The 20,864-nt window shown below is 41.5% G+C and overlaps 1 protein-coding gene and 1 pseudogene across 1 annotated transcript; both read right to left on the bottom strand.

Annotated features, from left to right (window-relative positions):
- Positions 1–1,903: 1,903 nt before the first annotated feature.
- On the bottom strand, positions 1,904–9,920 carry LOC147449213 (Ssu72-like family protein). Its single transcript, XM_086521753.1, has 4 exons — positions 9,483–9,920; positions 2,650–2,795; positions 2,447–2,565; positions 1,904–2,353 (listed from the first exon to the last, which is right to left on the bottom strand). Exons 1-4 carry the CDS (start codon positions 9,707–9,709, stop codon positions 2,252–2,254), a joined length of 594 nt encoding a protein of 197 aa, XP_086377879.1. The 5' UTR covers positions 9,710–9,920; the 3' UTR covers positions 1,904–2,251.
- A 4,710-nt stretch (positions 9,921–14,630) lies between these two features.
- Positions 14,631–20,864, bottom strand: part of LOC147449212 (large ribosomal subunit protein P2-like) — a 41,593-nt pseudogene continuing 35,359 nt past the window's right edge.

Here is a 20,864-nt window from a genome sequence, read left to right as displayed (position 1 = left end):
GGTGAGGTGTCTCCATGGTTTGCTAGTCTAAGAGCAAATAATGAATTTAAAAGCAAAACCTAGGGAGCAAAGAGAATTGAGAGGGGGAAAGAGGGGCCCACTAGCAAGGCTTGGAAAAAATGATTTTATGGAGCTAACTTTGAAGGTGAAAACCATACTTGAGGAGTATTCTACAAAAAATTGAACTTTGAATGATTTTATGGAGCTGGCTTTGAAGGTGAAGATCCTACAAAAAAGCGTTGGGTAGATGGACGGCGTCTTAGGGCCCATTGCAAGTCGATTAGGCCTACGACATTACTCAAGTACTTCAACCCAGAAGCACTAAAGACTAAAGTAGGCATTCTAAAACAAGACAGCATCAAATGGCACAATAAATGTTCAGGGAGTCCTTTGCACTCTAAAAACAAATAAAGCAAAGAAAATTTCAGCGCTTCGCATATAAAGGTAGGTCCATTTGATATAAACAATGATAAAATATATGCCTCTCACTTCTTCAATAAGTGAGATATATGCCTATCTCACTTCTTCAATGAGGCTTGCGTTGGAAAACCAAAAACATTCCGCAATCCAAAATTGCAAAATTACCTAGCAATCGGCTAAAGCACAAATTAAAGGGTAAACGGAATGATGCCTTAATGCTTCAATAAGGTAATGGTGATGTCACTATCCATATTTAGTAACCATCATGCTTAGAAGTGCAAGCAAGCAATACAACTAAAATCAAAGTATTACCCAACAAAGCCCAATAACAATGGACTACAATACAACCTAATTAGCCCCGATATGTATGAGGAGAAACCACATGAGAATTTAGCCATTCGTTCACCATCTAATGTGGTTTACTTGATAGTCGAACTGATACAGATGTTGTCTTTGTGTATAAGACTATGCAAATAGCCATACTCTCTCTATAAAATGGAGCCATGATGAAGCTTGACCACGGGTATGCGCACGCATGCACACGCACTTTTGTACTAATTGATTGTGATTTTCAACCAAAAATGAACAAGGTGGCAGGTCACCGTGGCCTGCCTACATAAGACTCAGAGAGATTCTCTAACCCCCCTGTTTAGTTCCGTTACCAACACTACACCCACAGAAGGTATGTAAACACCCCCCCCTCCCCTTCCCCGCCCCCAAAAAAGAGAAACAAAAAAATGCCTCTGTAAAACTACTCTCGAAAAGCAATCTTCAAAATTTCATCCAATAGTGATACATATCAACTATGTAAACCCATTCAATCCAAATGTCACATACCCGTTTTTTCTTTTTACTTTCTGACTTCAGTGCCAAATTTCTTTTTACTTTCTAATTCAGTGCCATCCAAGAAATGAGACACCCTCAAACTCAAAGACAAAATATTTCGAAGTCCATTACATCCCAATAAACTCTCACCTAAGGAGAGTTGCTACCAAAAAAAGACCCTTAACCAGCAATGAAACACAACACGAGGAAAACAGCTTAACTAGCGAATGTAAACAACGAATCATCGATATTAATGTCCTTGTCATGGGACCTTGAGCCCTGATTTTGAACACTGCAACCTTACGACCAAACATTCCACAATGCACAACATGCAAAGAAACAATAAAACCCATTGAGAGCATAGAATCCTTGATCTGAGAACAACCTTCTATACTAGACAGTTGGACTTGAATAGCACTATCATGATGCTTTGTCTACCATCGCATGATGCTTTTTCAAAATACATCATTGATCTGTATTTTCAGACACGACTCTTGAAGAGAAACTAAACAACAAAATTGACATGTTAACATTAGCCTTGACATGTTGCACTACATTCGATTCACACCATGCTAACTGTAGGCTAGCACTGTGCCAAATGCAAGACCGTGACATTCCCATACATAAACTCAACCTTGAAATCCATACAAAAGACGTATCATTTCAAATGCTCTGTATTCATTTCTTCAAAAAATCCACCGGATACCATCGAAAATATACATGCAGCAACAACAGAACATAATATATGTTGGCAAATGGACTACCAACATTCAGCATTCATTCACAACATAACAGAGAGAAGACAGCTTCGACTCACAAACTCATTCAACTTCCTCCAATAAATAACCTGTATTTACCAGCTAAGCATGCTTTAATCTTCGCCATACTAGAGCCATCTAGGCAAATGGCAATCTTGTAGCTACCAGCCATCTCCAACCCTCTGTGCTGTATGTTCACGGTGTAGCATCATTTCCCCTGGCTGCTAGCAGAATGGAAGAAGCCCACTTCAATAGAAGCCAACTGAATAAATGGGTCTTCGTCTGTGCTGTTTCTCAAATTTCTGTACAACATTGTCAATCTCATCTTCCCAAGTATCCACTGTTTCTAGCTGAGCCCAAAAAAACAAAATACAACCACTTCAGCTCCAGCCAAAAATAGTGATAAATTAGGTATGCATTGCAAATTGCAATCATATGCTCACCAGTCTGCAGAATTCAAGAGCTAATCTTGCTCCTATTGCTGCCCCTTCATGGTTGTCCTTCACGTCAATGTTTACAACCAAAACACTCTTCATCAAACCAAGGTCACGATTCTGTAGATCTGCAAAAGCACAATAAGTATGTGCTTGAATGGTAGCCCTGCATGCATTCATTAGACCGTCTTTTGCAGAAAGGCCGAGAGTACCTTCAATGACAATGTCAAAAACCCTCGCTTCAAATGTAAAGATGACATCAAAAACCCCATCGGCTGCGTTCTCTTGCCATCGCTGAGGTGCTTCCTTGACAGCTACATTTCGCTTCAGCATTTGAAGAAGACCATTTCTCTTGTATCTGTGTTGATTAAGGCCTCACAAAGTGGTCTAATTCCATAAGAGGAACACCGGAAACCAACCACATTACTCCAAAAGCTACAAAAACAGTTAATGATCCAGCATCATCACCTACTCAAAAGTGAAAATGTCCAGCTAAGGGGGTGAATACACTAGTCAAAAGTTAATGATCCAGCAACATCACCTAGTGAAAAGTGAAAGTGTCCAGCTAAGGGGGTGAATACCAGTAACACATTGTGCAAAAGGTACTAATATCCAACTCCCAAGCTCGATTCTCCCAAAACTCGTGGGGCAAAAATTGCCTTACATTGTACTTGGTCACTAGAGCATAACAGCCTCCTTGATCTGTGTCTTTGGCAAGATCGTTAGGGTAGGAGCCTACATCTTATGAATTTCAACCTTTTGAATCAATCGCTCAACACCCCAGCATAAAGCTGGAGCTCTGAGACACATAAAAGTAGAGAACATAAAGGAATTTGTGCTATCCCTGAACAACCTACTGCACTATTTAATGCTTCAAAAACAAGGAATCGGAAGAAAATCCCTCACAATGAAGCAACAAAATGTGAAAGTCGAGCAATGGAGAGAATGCACGAGAGAGAAAAACGGAAAGAGCTTCTGAACCAACCAACTTGGCAATGAATTAGGTATTTATTTTACTTATTTGACAAGATTCTAGGTAGGGATGTGATCCCTTTTCCTAGGCATGACATATTGTATGTTGAACACGTTTCTCTCATGGATGAGCACGAATGTATGCGGATTGTTCATAAAAAGCTGAAAAGTTTGTATGTAAGGAAGTCACATTCCATGTCTCTTCCTTGGCATGACACAGTTTCCGAAAGAGCACATGATAGTATGAGCACCAAGCATGGGCATTTCCATTATGATTTGCCACAGTTGAATGATTTTGATCAAACAGAAAATATTCGACCTCATTGTTTGCATGTGTTTGATGAACGGGTTGTCACTCCGTCTATTTGTTCATCTACATTGCATGCACAGTCTTTAGAGAAGACAAGATTTTTTTCCTTCACTTTACATGGAATGGGTATGTTCATGGTTTTGTGCTGGAGATGGTTTCAGGAATTTTCAGCCATGGAGATTCTTGAAGACGAAAGAAGCAGGACTCTAGACGAAGTTGGAGCATCGAAGGAGCCACAGAAGACTTTGTGTCGCTTTCAGCGTGGCCCAAAGAAGCAAGCGTTGTAGACCTTTATGAAGTTTAAGTACCGCACGACCCACACCTCAGCGTCGGCCAGCAAAGAGTCCCTTCCAGGATTCCCGATGCTGTTGGCGATCTCCCTCGACGCCATGCAGTTCGGTACCAGTACCTCACTTTGAAAAGGAGGGGATGTCACGTGACACATCCCAACCCTATGTGTCCGTGGACAAGCTACACCATAGCAGGGTTTCCGTCAGTCAAGTCAGTTTAGATTAGCAGTGATCTGGTACTTTTGTGAGTCTATTTGTAGACCGTGCATGCCCAGTCACTTAGCATAGATGCATATCCTCCAGTTACACACAGCATGATCATCGGAATTCCAATCAGAATCCATTAGCATCAGTTAGGGGAATTTTCCAGTGCATTTAGCATATTTTCCTATTTTTGGTTATTTTCACTTATTATTTTTAAGTGACTTTCCAACAAAAGTAGGTAGGGCAATTTTGCTAAGTTAATATAGAAGCAAACCCAAGTTAGCACTTTCAAGCAGAAGAGGCAGCAGGAGCTTCCCGCTCAACAGGCAACTTCTCAGCAGTAACCCTCCCCCAACAGTAGACCATCGCCATCCTTCCCTCATCCGTGGCGTTTCCCTCTCCAGTAGCCATCGCCATCATCATCCAATGCTTGGCGTTTTTACCCTTTACCAGAGCAGCAGCAAGCTTCTACTAACGCTAGCTACCCCTTCAAATTCCTCAGCGATATCAGCCACAAAGCCCAGCGTTTTTGGTTTTCTGACCCCAAAACTGCCCAGCGTTTTTAATTCTCAGCCCAAACCAGCATCATTTGCAGATTCCAGCGTTTTTTCAGCCTTGACAAAAACGCAGATTTCAGCCATTGACAAACGCAGATTCTCAGCAGAGGAACAGTAGCAGATCAGCCCCCAGTCAGTTGCAGAAGTCCCCCCAACTTTAGCCCAAGAAAACGCAGCCAAAACAGTCATTTTCAGCCACCAAAACAGTCCCCGAATTCAGCGATTAGAAGATCACAGATTTCAGCCATCAAAGTCGTCGTCGTCATCGACATAGTCCCATTGCATCAGTCCATTGCATACGCATTGTACACCTTTGTGCAACAAAGTAGACCACTCTCGCCAACGAGAGTGGGGCCTTCGGAGGAGGGTTTTACAAACTCTCGGGTGTAGCATCTCTTCTCTCTCCTTCTCTCGGTCTCATTCACTTGCACGCACAATATCCACTCACTTTGTTCGTGATCACAGCACTCTCCATAAGACGGAAAGCTCTCTCTTTCCCTAAGAACTAAAAGGAACCTTGAGCACTAAAGATCACTAATCTTGAGAAAATACAACATTCATTCCGCTGCACCTTACAAAATATGACTTTGATAGTAATGAGATTTAGTAGGTCAAGACATCTGTAAAAACATCAGTGCGGTCTAGATGTGATTGCTAAATGGTTACAATGATCATGATTTATATATGAGACCCTCAACACAAATGTCATTGATCATTGAAGAAAGTTTCTGTCCTTTGGCTGTTTTGCGAGTGTAATCACCTAAGGCATGCCCAACTCGAAAGAGAGAACTAGCCAAGAGGACAAGAGAAACTCAACCCAGAAGATGGACCAAGAGGCCTAAGGGCCAATAAGGGATTGATAATTAAAATACAAACCCCTACCAGCTTATGGAGCACCAGCCGAGAGGCCTATAACCTAAAATATCAAAAGATTGACATCTGGGGCTGATTTCCGTAAATTGCGTTGATCGATGATGTGGCAGGCTGTATGGATTTTCGCAATTTGCGCTGGCTGTTTTGGGCAGCTTTTCACGCGAGCTTTTGAGCACAAATGCTTTTGGGAGTTAAAGCTTTTGGATCTGATGTTTTTAGGGCTTTGCTTTTGGGCATCCCTTATAAGTTTGTAAGTACCCAAAGGGCCACTCCTCAGAGAGCGTCTGGACGCGGAGTCTCGAAGAAAGTTGGACCCTCGAGAGTTGTATCTTTGCGAAGAAATAATAAAGAAATACCAAAAGGGGCCCAGTCTTTGGGGCCAGTGCGTCTTGGCTCGGAAGACCGCCGTGCCATGTCGACTCTCCTTTCTCTCTATTTGCAATTATCGTTTGTGTGTTGCTATTGATCTCTCGTTTGGAGTGTCCAAGCCTGTAACACGAGGCCTCGTATTGTAACTACTTGGAGCAAAAAGCAGCCGTTACAAAACTAGCACCGAGGCCTCGTATTTGAGCTACTTAGTGCAAAAAGGCACCTCTTCTAAAAACGACCTCCCGGGAAGTTTTGACTTCGAGCAAAAAGGATAATCCTTGACCTTAAGTCCCACCTCTTCGAACCCGCATCACTCCAAGACAACGAGACACTCTTTAACAAGAGCGCAGACTTGACCTCATAAAATGGACAAGTGAGTCCCGGACTCCTGCCAAGAAGGCAAAAACAACGGCGGGATGGTTCCGTCCAATCTATGCCCTCACCATGCTAGATGCATCCAACGAAATGAACGAATTATGCCTAGCTTATGAAAAAATTCAAGGCACCAAAGCCCTTATCTTCTTCAACCCCAGTGCAACTGAGAATTTTGTTTCATACAACTTTCTTAAAAGTTTGGACATTGATTACGATCAAATTAGTTGCAAGATTCAACCATAATTAGCTACTGGTGATACAAGCAATGTTGCACCACTTATTCGCTCCCTTCCGATCAACAGTCAAGGATATCATGGCAAAGTAGACTTTCACATCATGAAACTGGGACATTGTGATGCAATTTTAGGAATACCTTGGCATTAGCAGAATGATGCTAACATCACTATTTGAGAGCAAATCGTTACTTGTAATCAGAGCGAAAAGCTAATTACTCTCCAAGTAAGACTAGCGGAGGGCAACTCTAAATGATTTGCTTCAAAATCTGCCACTTTGAGAAGATAGTTTGAATATTTTCTGAAAATATTTGGAACTTCTCACCAGAGAAAAGTCGACTTGTGCTTTGATACCACTCAAACTTGTTGGGGCCGCTTCAACAGGCGATGAATTAGCACAACACTTCCAAAACTAAAACGGAAAGAACAAACAAAATTTATCATAAGTGATTCATAACACCTAAATCAAGACACGCAAGGAGGGAGTTCCCCTCTCGGAAACACTAGCCCCTCAGCAGTTGCCCCTTGCAGTACTTCTTTTATATTAGTGAACAATCATGGTTATAATCGTTCTATAAGCCCACACGCATAATCCCATTTAGAATTAGCGCCCTGGCCATTTTCTTTTAGGTCAAGGAGCCAACAACTACCAAAAGCACCCTCCTCCTTACAACATGGCCCCGAAAGCAGTAGGCCCAGTAATCCACATGAGGATCCGACAGTGAAAGCCAACATAGAAAATAAGCTATCTCAGCAGCCTGTACGATTATTTGTACAGCTCTCCACATCAGTTGTCTGTAGAGCTTGCCCCAGCACTTTCTGTACCACACACCATGTCAGCAATCCATATGACGTGCCAAATCAGCAATCCGCGCAATCTCTCTCCTGCTCTCTACAAGGTCTCATCCTATCTCCAATCTGTGACATTTGCAAGCCAGAAAATACTTGCCATATCCTTCAAGTACATGCTAGCATCTACGACTTTTCGATCTTGATGTTAATGCTCTCCTAAAATCTATCCCACACACATGCCATGAAAAAAGCCAAACAACACATAAGACAACATAAGAGTAGACATCTGACGCCTCTTAGCCATAGAGCCTAGCTGGCTCACCCTCGAGCGTGGACACCTACAACTAATACGTCCTAGTGACACAACTCGAGGACTCGTATCCCTTACCACAAAGCCCATACCAGAAGCTTGCGTGTTCAGCCATGCATTGCCAAGGTTTGATAGTCAAAATGTCATGATCACACAAATGAGCTCGAGGTCCTATTGATAGGATTCCGTAACCACCCTTTGTAACCTCACTTCAACTAAGGGTTCACACGCAGGGCCCTTCGGACAATATGCAGGTACCCATCCTGATGTCTAGGGACGTACCACCTCCCTCCTCATGTTTAATTGGAGTCTTCAACAATTTTCTGGGTAAGAAAACTGGGGAACAACTAATAACACCCTTATGAACTCCCAAGTTGCAATTAACTGATCAGACACTATTGCCACATGATCAGGTACTCTTAGTAAGAAGTTGGTCAAGACCACTTCACCTGCCGGTCAAGGACCCACTTGATTTCAAGTGGAGTATAGCGAGTTGTGTCCTTCAAGTTGGGAATCAAAACAGCCTGTCCCTTCCCATGAGGCACCTCCGGTGCTGATTTAGTAAGATTTATGGGCTGAGTGGCATTCGTTGGGGCCATGACCTACAATTGGCTTGATTACTGTACAAAATCAGATGAAAAAGAATAACTTGGGATCTTTTTGGCTGCCTCTGGCTAATAATTAGACTTCCAGCAGAAGAGAAAATGACACACTACGAACTTCCCCTTCCAATTTCCTGTTAAGATAAGAAGTAAGGGCAGTTTGTTGACTTGCCTCACTTGTGGGTCACACCAAAAAGCATCTGCAATGCCGCCATGCCAGCAGTCTAGCGTTCATACATTGATGCCAATTCGTACAGTTGCCACATCAGTCAGGACAACTTGATAACCTGACAGGACCTTGACTGAACCTAAAGAGTGATAATAGAGTTGACCCAAAGACTCTGGTTGTGAACAAGCTGAGAATCAGAGATTACACAGAGAATACAGAACGAAATTGATCAGATAAATCCCATCAAAGAAACCTGAAAGAGGACGGCCCCAGTCATGCCTCCTTGGCACCTTCCAAAAGTATTCATTCAATAACCAGCAATCAGCTCATCTGCACAATCATTTACAGCTCATACAGAGTCAAATCCCTCTTTATCACACGTGAGCAATAGTGAGCACCTAGCCCTCTCCTTGACACATACTCAAACGAAAAACAAGAGCAATAAACGACTAAAAGTGCAGCTTTACAAGCGGTAATCTACTGGTACTGATCTACAGTAGGCCAAGCTGATCTACAATCAGCTTGTTCCCTGCAGCATAAAGATAGCACAAATCGCACCTAAATGGCAACATACAAAGATATGTATGTATGTATTTGAAACAAGTAAAGAGCAAAACTAAATGATGCCAGACTCGAAAGTCAATGAGGAAAAACGATAGGCTCACAAAGAAGCCTATCGTTTTCCCTCTCTAAATGGATATACTGCACACACTTCCTCAAAATCTGAACTCAAACTCTAACACAACATACCAACTACACTTATAATCAATGCCTAACCTCTATAACACCGCCTGCCAATTATGCTACTTGCTATTGTCTTTCGTCCAGGAAATATATTTAGTCAGTGTCCATGAATCCATCATTGCCTCTTACAAGCCAAACAAAAAACATGAAAAATACCAGGATATGTGACGTATCTATGAGCAAACTTGGAAATCAGCAGAAATTACAACACCCACAAGCCGCAATACTCGTTTGAGGAAGGATACAATTCAGGATCTTTGCGCTTGAGATCTTCAAACATACTGCGGTAAGGCGTGCCAAACTTGTAAATGTTGGGTTCTCTAATCGACGGTCCCGGCAATTTGACATGAGCTCCCGTTCCATAAGAGCTCACATTGAAGCCTCTCTTCTGTAGGAGGGCATGTGCCTCCATACTGCGGTTCTGATTGGAAGCGCACACCATGGCATACCGTAGCTTCATCTTTCCTTGCATGTCTACACTGTTACCATCTTTTCAGCTAAGCTTGCATTTTCACCGAGAGAAAAATAAAGCATGTGCACCCGCAAAGGTCTGCTACAGCCCGATAAGCGACTTTCCTCTGCGCAAAATTAGGTCAGCATGTCCTTCCCAGGGACTGAAGGGTCCTGTTTACGAGCGGAGACCAAGAGTCGAGCCTACGACGACATGACGCCCAGTTGTTTTTTTTTTTTGAAGTGAACTAGAAATTGTATTAAAAAAAAGAGGAAAACATACAGCTGTGCCTCACACCCCATAAAAGAAAACGAAGGACAGCATTACAAATTCAGGCAGGAGGAGGCCATAAAGAGAAGATCCTTAAAATAGAACTTCAAAATAGAATCTTTCCATTATTACCATCTGTGACACTTTTAGACGAGACACTCTCATCTGATTGAGGCTAAGGGTTGAGATCCTTCTACGGTCAAGGATAAAAGGGATTGTGTTGTCTACAATCTTGATTCATTTCTTTGAGTCCAGCATGACCGTAAGTAGGAGAACCTCCACAAGTTCCACAAAGGGATTTCCAACCTTAAGCACTATCCCAACAAAAATTCTTTGATAGTAAAGTGTTGAGGATGAAGATCTTTACAACAGAACTACAAGACCATAAGCTTATTATGCTTACAGCTCATAAATATATGCTTCAAATCTTCATTGATATTGCATCTTTTACATTTGCCATCACCCGCTGCAGCTTGGAGAGCTCTTTCACCTGTCCAAATTCCTTGGTGGAGTATGAGCCAAGTTAGAAAACTGTGTTTGATATGGATGGAAAAACTCAATACATGTTTGAATCGATAGATCCATTTTCAGCTGCAGTCAACCCCGCATTTCCTATTAAGTCTTGACATCAAAATTGGGGATTTTGCTGAAGCTATTGTAAGTTTTCCAGGTCCTGTCCTGAAGAGACAATTGTTTGCTCCAGTCCTAAAGAGACGGTTGTTTGCTATGAACAATGCCACCCTCCAGCATCAGAGACTTCACTTCTTCCAAGTTGCACACTAGCTCATAAATACAACCAGGAGAAAAGGTTATAAGAGCTAGTAAGTTGAATGGGGGTCATCCATTCTCCATTTGATTGTAAGTCCTTCCATGTTTTCAACCTTGGTTTAAAGGATTTGTGTGCTTTAATAGACAGAGATCTTCTAGTCAACTTTGGGATGCATCCTATCCATATGGTTTTGCATCAAAAACATGTTTCTCGCAGAGGGTGGTGCTACTTTGGGAATTGCCTGCAAATGGGCCAACCTCATCACAAGCATGCAGTCTTTAGAAAAAGGTCACTTGGAGTAATAATCAGCTAGGTGATTGCTTCAAATCTGCTAGATTTAAAAGAATCTATATGTCAATAAATGTCCTACAAAATCATTGGTTGGTTAAATGTAAGTCTGATGAATCTTTGCTACTTTCTGATCATAAACATGTGCTCTTTAATCTATTGAGGGTTGAGATTGCTTATAAGTTGATTGGTCCCATCTTGACCAATCTTTGTTTGACATTAAGGTGATAAGAGAAAAAGTAAAGTGCATTCTGCATGATTCCTTTACTTTATTTCCTTCACCTGCTAGCTTGGGAAATTTTTATAAAAGATTCACAGTACCCTCACATAGTACAAAAGATTAGCTGAGGAAATTAGAGCAAAAAAAAGGATGATGATATTTGGGGAGATTATTCAGATTGAAAAATCTCTCTCCATTGCTTATCATCGCCCTGCTAGGCTCATTGAGCTTAGAAACTCTCTTAGACATGAAGAGCTCCCGAAAGCTAACAGTGCCCTTGCTTTTACTAGAAAAATTTGGGTTGTAAAATTTGATAGACCTACCAGAAATATGTTTTAATTGTTGAAAAAGAAAAAGGCCAAGACTTTATTCCCCCCCTTAAAGATAAAGTTGGTATTGTGACTAAAACCAAAAATATAACCTTATCGTAGCCAGAGAGTTCTTAACAATATATTCTCTGGTGCACCCAAAAGAGATAGGAATATTCAAGAAGCAAGGGCTATTATTTCCCAGATCGAAGGGAAAATTGTGTCTCCAAAAGTAGCACACTCCCTTGAACAACCTATCTCTGAGGATGACCTCAAACAATCTATTGGTAGCCTCAAGGCTAGTAAATCTCTTGGAATTGATGGAATTCCCGATGGATTTCATATTCAATACAAAGGCTGTATGACCCCATACCTCATGCTTGTGTGGCAAGAAGTTGTTGGGAAAGGAGCTCTTCTTGCCTGTATCAATATTGGGATGGTTAAAATCCTTCACAGAAAAGGTTGCAAAGAGGATCTCAACAATTGGCGACCCATAACATGTATGACTTAAATATATAAATGTTTTGCTCTTTCTTTAGCTAGGAGACTTAGTCCTCTCATGGATAGCATTATTTGAAAGAACAAAAAGGTTTTGTTAAAGGTGGATTCATTGTTGATCTCCGTGAGAAGGCATGGAGCATGCAATAGAGACGAGACATGATTTCTTATATTCCAAGGTTGACTTTGACAATGTAACGGAATTGGATTTGTAACATGGAAAGTAGCGGAATTAAAATAACTATAGTGATCATTCTTAAGAGAATTCTTCAAGAGCATAAAGAGAAGACTTGATGATAGATAGCAACATATTCATTATACCTAATTAGTTTGGCATGAACAATACTTTGCAAGAGAGAGAATTAGCGAAGTTGACAACAGTTGAGGACCCGATTTACTTGGAGCCAGTCCCCCCTCCAAAAAGGCTAAGCTTTGTGTTCCTTAAGACCTAATCGATGCAATGAACATGGAAAGATTCATACATCAAAATTATACCCTTAATAAACCTAATGAAAGCATTAACTTGTCCCCGGCCTCAGTCCCAAGACCTCAAACACCTTCAAAGGTGGAGAGAGCTAGCAGGGAATGAGGGTAGGGAAGAGGAAGAAGAAGTAACCTACGAGAAAGAAGTACCTTCCTCACCATAGATTACTCGGGGGTTTCCAATCAACGAGCTAAGAAAACCGAGCAAAGCTAATTTTCGAGCAAATATGAGAAACACCCTTGATAGATTGATGCAAGCGCAAGCTATATTGAAGAAAATAATCATGGCTTGTTGGATTCCACCACCCAACACCTCAACTCAAAAGGAAATTATCCAACACCTATTAAAGCGTACCACACCTTTAAATAAGTCACTGTGCAAGTCACATATTTTGTCCAAGAGTTCCCATCAAATTGTTGTTCCTTACCATACATGCTTAAGTTGTCACATTGTGGTGGCATCTCAAAAGTAATATATCCATCATATTGTAATGGAAGCTCACGGACATGCTTTATTTCTTGAGCTTGACTAAGCGCAATGGTAATGTTGGTATGCATGGTAGGAATCTAATGATATCAACTAGATTTATCTAGTGATGGATGTTGCCTTAGAGATCCTCTTTGATAGATACTAGTGAGATCTTGGAACAAACATTGTTCTATATTGGACAAGTAGATAGAACAACCTTGTAGAACTAAGAAACCTCATGATAAATAGCATAAACATGCTCTCCCATATTAATTTCTATGTGCCAAAGCTTTACATGCTCTCCTGACAAAGTGAGAGGACCTCGCAAAAATGTGTCTCTAAGCTTTGGCCCAAAAGGATAATAATGCCATAGATAGCTAAGGTCTCCTGCCCTCTCATTTCAAATTCCTTTCCTCATCAACCGAAGCTTGGCTACTCTTGAAATTCTTTCCTTGCATTAACTGGGAATAAAATGTTCATACCGACCAACAAAAAGAATTGCATGTTAGAACCTTATAGAAGTGCAAAGTCTTTAGGGGTTGACTTGAAGGACCTTCTTATGAGGCTAATAGGCATGTTCTTTTTTGCTACAACATATGGGCTTCTGTGAGCTCTCATGCTTTCTCGTTGAATTTTTTTATGATAGCATAGATAAGTCATCCCAATAGTCATGTTACCTTTCTACTAACAAGCTACCAAAGAAAGGAGATCTTGAAGTCCAACTAATTGCATGATTTACTCTAGTATCCAATCTTCCACATCCTTTTCAATATTTTGACTTGCCTGAACCACCACTTTTTTTTTGACAAAATTGTCAATATGAACTGGTGCACCATCAAATGGATGGCCGAGGACTCTTTGAGGAATTCCGGTTGGTATTCCTACAATGGGAATCAAGAGAGATAGGTTTTTCTCTATTTTCCTAGATTTGCTTCTGGAGTTGAGCCAACATAGCGACAAAGATGAGCACAATGAACACTCCAATGCAGATATCAATCATAACCCAAAGCTTGACCTGATAACTATGTCTCCAGTAGAAAACCGTTGCTCATGCAATTGATCATTGTGCAAAGAATACAAAATGCTAGTGACGAGGGTGGAAGCAGAATGCATTGGGTAGCTGGAGATGGGGAGATGGAGCTCAAGCATGATCTATACATGACATGGATGATGCATTGTGAAGGAGAGTTACTTCCATGGAACGGCAAAACCAAAATTTTGGACACAAAAAGAGCATATACCATATGCTTTTTGGAGCAGATGGTCAAGAAAAGTGAGCAACTAGATGGAACCGAAATGGAGTAAACATAAGTGATCAATACTTGAATGTGAAGTAATGAGACATCACATGCTACTTGACTACAAAGTAATGAGAGACACGCGATATTATTGCTTCCAAGTTATCCTCTAATGTGTCGCATGGGATGTGGCCACCCCCCTTCCCATGTCTCCACCATTGTGAAACGTGCCAAAAATGGCATATCGTGGGTATAGTCTCTCTCTCTCTCTCTCTCTCTCTCTCTCTCTCTCTCTCTCTCTCTCTCTCTCTCTCTCTCTCTCTCTCTCTCTTTTGGCCATCTGAAAATATACTTCTATTACATCTAAAGAAAGAGCATTACAAAATCGGTTCACTGCCTCTAGTCAAACAGATTGAATTCCATATCATCATCGGGCTCCTTCTTTTCCTCTTTCTCCTCAACTGCTACGGCAGGCCCTGCACCACCACCACCTCCTGCATTGACAACAACGCCACCACCTCCACCTGCACGGACAGAAGCAAGCTTCTCCTTTCCGGCAGCAATGAGCTACAAAGCAAGTCTATCTTGTCATCATCAGCTTCAGAACCAGCTGAGCCAAGAATATTCTTGATGTCGAGAGCGGAAGGCGAGCAGTTCCCCCCCAACAACGCCAGCTGGTAAGCCGTGACTACCCCTCGCACAACTCGGAGGCGATCAGCTCTCTCTCTCTCTCTCTCTTGGTAGAGAGAGAGAGAGAGAGAGAGTCGGCTCGTAAGCCGCGACTACCCCTCGCACAACTCGGAGATACCAAAAACTTTAAAGAGAGAGAGAGAGAGAGAGAGAGAGAGAGAGAGAGAGAGAGAGAGAGAGAGAGAGAGAGAGAGAGAGAGAGAGAGAGAGAGAGAGTCGGCTGGTAAGCCGCGACTACCCCTCGCACAACTCGGAGAGAGAGAGAGAGAGAGAGAGAGAGAGAGAGAGAGAGAGAGAGAGAGAGAGAGAGAGAGAGAGAGAGAGAGAGAGAGAGAGCTGATCGCCTCCGAGTTGTGCGAGGGGTAGTCGCGGCTTACCAGCCAACTCTCTCTCTCTCTCTCTCTCTCTTTTTAAAGTTTTTGGTAGAGAGAGAGAGAGAGAGAGAGAGAGAGAGAGAGAGAGAGAGAGTCGGCGTGGTAGCGGCATCAAACCTCCAAAAACAAAAACAAAAATCCCAAAAACTCAAATAAATTATTTTGTGACTACAATATTGATAGAATGCCACATGAGATGTTGCTTATAAAACAAAGCTCAATGTTTATGAGAAAGTAGCACGGTTTTTTCTTTGCTCGAGAATGTTCGCTCGCCATTTGGTAAAACTCGATTACTCTTGTAGCTTAGCTTAGCATAGTAATATAGATGGTAGAGAAGATGAGCATGCCATTGAAGCCTGGCTCTTGGTTGGATTTGCAATCCATAGCCAAGAGTTGTTGGTTGGATTTGCATTCCATAGCCAAGAGTTGTTGGTGTATGCTCTCAACTTCTCAAGCTTGGAGAAGGAGATAGAGTTCCTTGCTTCATACCATCAAAGTGTGTGTGTGTGTGTGGGAGAGAGAGAGAATGAGAATAAGGATGCCCAAATCAGTCTCCCCTCTCATGCTTGATTGACCACTCTCTCTCTCGTATTGTTTAATTATATCATTTGGCCAAGTGCCCTCTTTTCCCTCTTTGAGGAAAGAGCTTAATTATTTATTTAAATGCATCTAAATTCTCATTGGACCCCTTTAAAGCCTATCCAATAGGATTCAAGCACATTATGAGGGCAAAATGGGGAGGATCTTGACATTTTCTTTTATGCTTCTTAGGAGATCATGTTTGAATTGCACACACTTCGATCACCTTAGTCATTTAAGCATGACAATCTTTTACGGCTCTTGAGAGATCATGTTTGAATTGAACACTTCAAGCACCTTAGTCATTTAAGCATGACAAGCACCTCAAGCTTGGGCAAGGTTCCCACAAACACCTTAAGCACTTTAGTCAGTAAGCACGACAAACACCTCAAGCTTGGGTAGAGTTTCCACCTCAAGGTCAGTCCCAGCTTGCTTAATGCCCTAGGTCTAAAGACTTTTAACACTAACCTTTGGAGGTCTTTAATGAAGCTAACCCTAAGGTCTTCTAAGTTGCATTATATGCACATGTCTATATTCTACCTCTTGTTCCCATTCATCTCCCCCATATTAAATGATCAGTTGAATATGAGAAAGTCTTTGTGGAATAGGTAGATATTAGATTCTATGACATTAACTCTCTCTTTTAACCATAGTTGCCCTCGACTATGAGGTAGAAGAGATAAAGTCTTAGTCATTAGTCTATGTTTCTTAGCGGGTAGAGGATCCCTTTTTACTCTACAACATCATTCCAGAATGGATGACTAGTCCATTTGGTGCTTGGGAGACTTAGTTGTTGCAAGCATGTCTTCTCTTTAGTGCATATCATACTCCCAAAGTGGAGTGACAAATTCTACTTGGTGTTTGAGTGACGTCGCCATCACAAACATGATTCTAAGCATGCATACTATTTAAATTTGTGCACAAAAGAGGGTTAGTCTTAAAAGACAAAAACATTGTTCATTTAGAAAGCATTTACATTTGCTTACTCTAGTGTAGCATTGTAAGCATTGGCAAGGTTCATACTATCCTTATGTTGTGTTCCTTGCATCCATCTAGCATCTTCAAAAGGATAGTATTTAAATTTAATAAGATATCATCGGATAATCTTACCATGTCTTAGTACCTTGTCTTCGTGTCAAAGAATCGATTCGGGTTGCAGCACCTCTTCTTGATCTTCGATCTCTGGCGGGTCCTCAATTATTGGTTCTTTTGGTGGCTCGCCTTTGTAAGACTTGAGTAGGCTCCCATGAAAATAATTGTGAATGAGCCAATGGTTGGGTAACTTGAGGTGATAGGCCATCTCGTTGATTGGTTTTAAGATTTGGAAAGGACCATAGTATCTCTTTGTTAACTTAGCGTAATACTTTTGGTGGCCCATAGGATTTTTGCACATAGTTTGCCTCAATCGAGCCTTGGAAAACTTGAGTAGGACCCAATCATTTTCCTTGAAGGCTAAGGCCTGTTTGTGCTTGTCAGGAGCAACTTTTTGCCTTCGTTGGAAGATGGATCTAGCCTCCTTAATCTGGACTCTTATAGGTTTCGGTTATACTCATCAGCGATGAGGATCTTCCCATGTACCTTTATTAGCAAGAGACTTTTAGAACCTCCCTCAATGATTTCAAAAGGAGCCTTTCCTGTAGTGGTATGGACAGTGTTATTGTACGCATACTCTACAAGAGGTAAGTACTTCTCCCATTGGGCACATTGATATACTTATGTAACATAAGTCCTGAGTAGATCGAGAATCATAAGGTTGGCTATTTCACTTTGGCTATCCGTTTGTGGGTGATAGGCTGAAGATATATTTAGCAATGTACCTAGATTCTCAAAGAGACCCTTCTAGAAATTACTAGTCGTTCAAGGATCTCTATCTGACACTATTGATGTTGGCAAGCCATGGTGTTTAAAAGTTTGGGATATGAAGAGGGTTGTCATTTGGTGTGCCTCGATAGTCTTTTTGACAGATATGAAACGTGCTTTTTGGCTAAACTTGTCAACTATCGTCCATATTCTCGTATTCCCATGGATTGACTTGGGCAATCCAAAGATAAAATCCATGGATATGCTCTCCCATGGTGAATTAGGAATTGGCAATGGGTGGAGTAATCCAGGTTGCTTCCCCTATCATACTTTGGTCTTTTGGTATACCACACATTTGGAAACATACTCTTGTATGTCCACTTTCATGGTAGGCCAATAGAAATATGTCTCTACTCCTCGAAGAGTAGGTTGAATCCCTCTATGTCCTGCATAGGGAGGAGCATGGGACTCATACTTTACTTTCTCATGAAGAGAGTGAGTAACACATAGCCGAGGCAAGGGCTAAAATTACATCTTTAAAATCAGGGTCAGTAGCATACTCATCTATCATGGAAGATAGAGCATTGTGAGTTGCTATGGACACTGCATTGGCCCTTGGCCGTCCTGATAGTGAATTAGCTACTTGATTGTGCTTGCCAGCAATGTGAGCAACATGAAAATTGAATTGCAAAAGAAAATTTTCCCACCTTATTTTTTTGTCGGAGAGCTTGCTTTGTGTCATGAAGTACTTAAGACTTTGATGACCCATTTGTAGGATGAATGGAGTCCCCAAAAGGTAGTGCTTCCATGTATCAAGGGCATGTAGGACAGCTAGTGCTCCTTTTCATAGATGCCCAAGACACGCTCATCGCAATTGAGTCTTCGACTCTCATATGCTATGACATGCCCTTTTTAAGCAAGACTGCTCCAAGGCAATCTCCACAAGCATCACATTGGACCTCAAATGGTTTTGAGAGGTCCGAAAGTGTAAGCACAGGTTAAGAGGTAAGCTTTTCTTTAAGCTTATCAAAAGCATTTTTCTCCTTGGCAGACCATGCATACTTAACATTCTTCTTTGTCAAGTCATGTAATGGTCCCGCTATTTTCGGGAGAACTTAGCTATGAAGCGTCTATAGTATGCACACATACCAATAAAGCTTCATAGCTCATGTAGATTCCTTGGGTTAGGCCATCCGTTTATTACCTCTAGCTTTGTTGGATCCGTACGGATACCATCTTGAAAGATAATGTGACCTAAGTATTAAATCTCTTGAAGGAAAAATTCACTCTTCTTTGGATTAATGAAAAGTTTATTCTCCCTGAAATTTGAACATTTACCTGGAGGTGTTGCTTATGCTCCTCAATGGATTTGGAGTAGATGATGATATCATTGAAGAACACTCCAGTAAACATACGGTAGGGTCGGAAGGTTTTCTCCATTAGGCAGTTGAATGTGGCTGGAGCATTTGTCAAGCCAAAAGGCATGACAAGATATTCATAAAGACCAAACGTTGTGCGAAACGCGGTCTTTATGATATCTTCATTCACTATCCTTATTTGATGATAGCCACTTTTAAGGTCAATCTGACTAAAGTAGGTCAATCCTTGTAGTTTATCAAACAGATATTCTACCATGGTACATGAAATCTGTTTTTGATAGTGATACGGTTTAGTGCTTGATAGTCCACACACATGCGGTATGTGCCATCTTTCTTTTGCACTAGAAGGACATGTGAACAAAAGGGAGAGGAACTAGGCCTCACCATCCCTTTATCTACTAGTTCATGCACTTGCATCATAATCTCCTCTTGTTTAGCTTGAGAAACTCTATAAGGAGGCTTATTAGGCTGTGAGCTCCCAGGTAGAAGCTATATCTTATGGTCATCATCCCCTCGTTTTGGAGGTAGCTTCCCAGGGATGTCTTCGATAATAACATCTTGAATCCATTTAAGAAATTAGACAACTCTAATTCCTCTTGATTCCTATCATCTTTACCTAAAACATTAGGGTCATTAGTGGATTCTTTGCCAAAAATCATGTACGCAAAAATTGAGCTTTTCATTGACTTAACAAAAGCAGGTGAATTTACAAGTGGTATAGTACGACCAAACCCATTAGCATTCCCTGTAGGTGAAGTAGATTCTCCTTTTAGGGAACTTTATGTTGGCATCCATGAAGGAGTACGAGCGGAAGTGCGACGCGAGAGAGAGTGCAAGAAGAAGAGCACGACGATATGGTGAACTCGCTCTACTGTAATGTGTAGAGCATAGTGAGTTCTTATTAGGTTTTACAAAAGAATATGTGTACATACCTGGCGGCCCGCCCACTTACCTGGGCGACCACATTGGGCTTTATACCCCAACAACCTCCCACTTAAAGTCCAATGTGGTACTTTAAGTGTGAGAGAAGCTACTATACAAGCTAATATACAAGAGATGTAGAGAAGTGATGTACTACCCTACACCTATCTGCATGCAAAAATGCGCAAAGCTCTCTGAGGGAAGTCCTTTTGTAAGTAGATCAGCAGGATTTTCTGTGGTGTGAACTTTGACAAGCTGAAGTTGCTTATCCTCGAGCATTTCCCTGATGAAATGATACTTCACATCCACATGCTTTTTCTTTGAGTGATAAACAGGATTGCGAGCCAATTGTATAGCACTTTGAATATCACAATATAACACAGGCATCTCTTCTTTGATTCCCAAATCTGTTACTAGTCGATTAAGCCAAATTGATTCTTTGCATGCCTCTGATGCTGCAACATATTCAGCCTCTGTAGTAGACAAAGTAACACAATCTTGTAATCTAGAACGCCATGATACTGCTCCACCAGCCAATGTAAAGACATACCCTGACGTAGACCTTCGGTTGTCTAAGTCACCTGCATAATCTGAGTCTGTAAAACCCTTTACACTTAGCTCCTGACTCCCATAGCATATACGCATACTCTTTGTAGCTTTCAGGTATCTCAATATTCCTTTCACTGCCTCCCAATGTTTCTTGCCTGGGTTTGACATGTATCGACTTACTACTCCCACTGCAAATGCAATGTCTGGGCGAGTAGCAATCATTGCATACATCAAACTACCCACTGCAGACGCATATGGAATCTTATCCATTTCAGCCTGTTCTTCCTCAGACACAGGACAATCTTGTTTGCTAAGTTTCACATATGGTGGCAATGGAACAC

This window comes from Adiantum capillus-veneris, chromosome 10, assembly GCF_014529385.1.
Source record: "Adiantum capillus-veneris isolate H3 chromosome 10, ASM1452938v2, whole genome shotgun sequence".
NCBI lineage: Eukaryota > Viridiplantae > Streptophyta > Polypodiopsida > Polypodiales > Pteridaceae > Adiantum > Adiantum capillus-veneris.
Note: the sequence above shows the minus strand (reverse complement) of the source record. Positions and strands in the feature narration are given on the sequence as shown.

Bases quoted from the DNA above. Each gene is read 5' to 3' on its own strand.
- LOC147449213 (XM_086521753.1), bottom strand. From the start codon at position 9,709: ATGCAAGGAAAGATGAAGCTACGGTATGCCATGGTGTGCGCTTCCAAT. The intron at 2,796-9,482 runs GTATCCTTCCTC...TAATCAACACAG, and splicing joins AAGCGCAAAGATCCTGAATT to ATACAAGAGAAATGGTCTTC. The intron at 2,354-2,446 runs GTGAGCATATGA...TTTTGGGCTCAG, and splicing joins CTCTTGAATTCTGCAGACTG to CTAGAAACAGTGGATACTTG.